Source organism: Heliangelus exortis, chromosome 13 (genome assembly GCF_036169615.1).
Source record: "Heliangelus exortis chromosome 13, bHelExo1.hap1, whole genome shotgun sequence".
NCBI classification, from domain to species: domain Eukaryota; kingdom Metazoa; phylum Chordata; class Aves; order Apodiformes; family Trochilidae; genus Heliangelus; species Heliangelus exortis.
This window is the reverse complement of record NC_092434.1, coordinates 16,658,723-16,660,707: the sequence shown is the minus strand read 5'-3', so window position 1 is coordinate 16,660,707 and position 1,985 is coordinate 16,658,723. Positions and strand designations below refer to the sequence as shown.

The 1,985-nt window shown below is 63.4% G+C and overlaps 1 protein-coding gene across 1 annotated transcript; it reads right to left on the bottom strand.

The window, feature by feature from the left end:
* On the bottom strand, window positions 1-986 carry LOC139802163 (metallothionein). The gene is made up of 3 exons (XM_071757042.1): window positions 834-986; window positions 691-756; window positions 1-242 (listed from the first exon to the last, which is right to left on the bottom strand). The coding sequence occupies exons 1-3, from the start codon at window positions 862-864 to the stop codon at window positions 148-150; spliced, it is 192 nt and encodes a 63-aa protein (XP_071613143.1). The 5' UTR covers window positions 865-986; the 3' UTR covers window positions 1-147.
* Window positions 987-1,985: the final 999 nt, after the last annotated feature.

The following is a 1,985-nucleotide window of genomic DNA, read 5'->3' as shown; positions in this document are numbered from 1 at the left end:
TCCAGCCAAACTCCTTTATTTCCTTTATTTCCATCCAGTGTCACCAGCGGTAGAGAAAATACAAAACATGAAAAAATAGGCTTTTTTGTGCCCCCCACCTCCCCATCCCCGAAGCATGCCAGCTATTTACAGGCAGAGGTGAGTGTCTCAGTGGCAGCAGCTGCACTTGCTGCTGGCTGGCTCCTTGCACACGCAGCCCTTGGCACAGTTGCTGCACGTCGCGGGGCAGCAGGAGCAGCAGCCTGGGAGGGGGGGGGATATGAGAGTTAGGGGGAGTAGGAACAGATGGGAATCCCATGGGGCAGGGTCAGAAATCCTAAGGGCAGGGCTGTGATCCCACCATGCGATCCCAATGAGACAGTGGTTGGGGGTGTCCGTGGCAGGCCCCTGAAGAGCACCCAGGAAGTGTTTCTGGGGGCTGGAGAAGATGGAGGGATCCCCATGAGGGTCCTAGAGAGCAGGGACACTGCCATAGGGGAGCGGCGTGGTCTCCATATAGGATCCCACAGAACAAGTGAAAGGTTCTCTATGGGAGAAGGGTCAGGAGGTCACTATGGGGATCCTAGTAGAGGGGTTCCCCTATGGGGCTGGGAGATCCCCGTGGGGATCGTGGAGGGGAACGAAGGAATTTCCCTAAGGACAGGCTACCCTCCCTTTCCCCCTCACCCCCTGCCAGAGTTCCCCACTCACTCTTGCGGCAGGTCCGGCAGCGGCAGTTTTTGCACTTGCAGGATCCGGCACAGGAGCAGGAGTCACCTGAAGAAGGAGAGGGACCGTCAGCCGGGTCGGGACCCGTCGGGACAAGATCCTCCGGGACGGGACCGGACACTTACCGGCGGCACATGTGCAGTCTTGGGAATCCATGGCTCGGTTCGGCTGGGCTAGGCTGTTCTGGACTCGCTTCTGTCGGTCTACACTGAGCTTCTCTCCGGCGTGCTCGCAGCGGTGCCGATTCCCGCCGGCCTCCCGGTATTTATGGGGTTGGAGGTTCGGGGCGGTACCGGGCGCTGCGCACGGCTGAGCCGTGGGGCCGTGCTCACCGTGGGGCCGTGCCGTGCTCATCGGGGCCGTGCTAACTCCGGGCCGTGCCAATCCTGGGCCGTGCCGTGCTCATCGGGGCAGTGCTAACCCCGGGCCGTGCCAATCCTGGGCCGTGCCGTGCTCATCGGGGCCGTGCTAACCCCGGGCCGTGCCAATCCTGGGCCGTGCCGTGCTCATCGGGGCCGTGTTCATCCCGGGCCGTGCCGTGCTCATCGGGGCCGTGCTAACCCCGGGCCGTGCCGTGCTCACCAAGGGGCCGTGCTAACCCCGGGGTGGTCCCAGGCCGGGCCGTGCTCACAGGGGTCATGGCCCTGCCTCCCCCGTTTCTGCCACCCTGTCTTCCCCCACCCCAGGCAGGGTGCTGTATGGCGGGGCGGCAAGATGTTGGAAGATGTCAGGGAGGGGGTGACAGCGCTGGCATGGCACTGCCACCAATCCCTGCGCATTTGGGACAGCCCTGTTATGCTTCCTATCCCTTCCCAGCTCCCTGTGCCCTCGGGGAGGCCGTGGGATGCACGTGGCTGTCCTCAGGGATGGGACAGTCCCAGCATCCTGCCGGAAAGAGGGGTGTCCCCGGGGCAGCCCCTGCAGGGATAGGGTGCTCTGCTGGTCCCCCAGGGGGAGTAGGGTGGGCATTGGGGTGAAGCACCGGGTTGCAGAATGGAAGAGTGGCACGACCTGCTTGTGACGTCTGGGAATCACAACTTTGTGGCACCACCAGTACCCGTGATTTTTTTTTCCCTTGCCACAGAGCTTAAGTGACAAGGAGCTCAAGCCCGCGGCCACGTCGGTACCATGGCCAGGACGTCCCACGCGTGTGCCCCCTGCTCGTGGTGATGGGCAAGAAGGGCAAACAGGGCAAGTGTGGGCTGAGACACGGCCAGCCCCCCCCCCGTGGTGGTGCTCCGGCCACCGGACTCTTGGTTAGCGGCCACGGGAGGTTG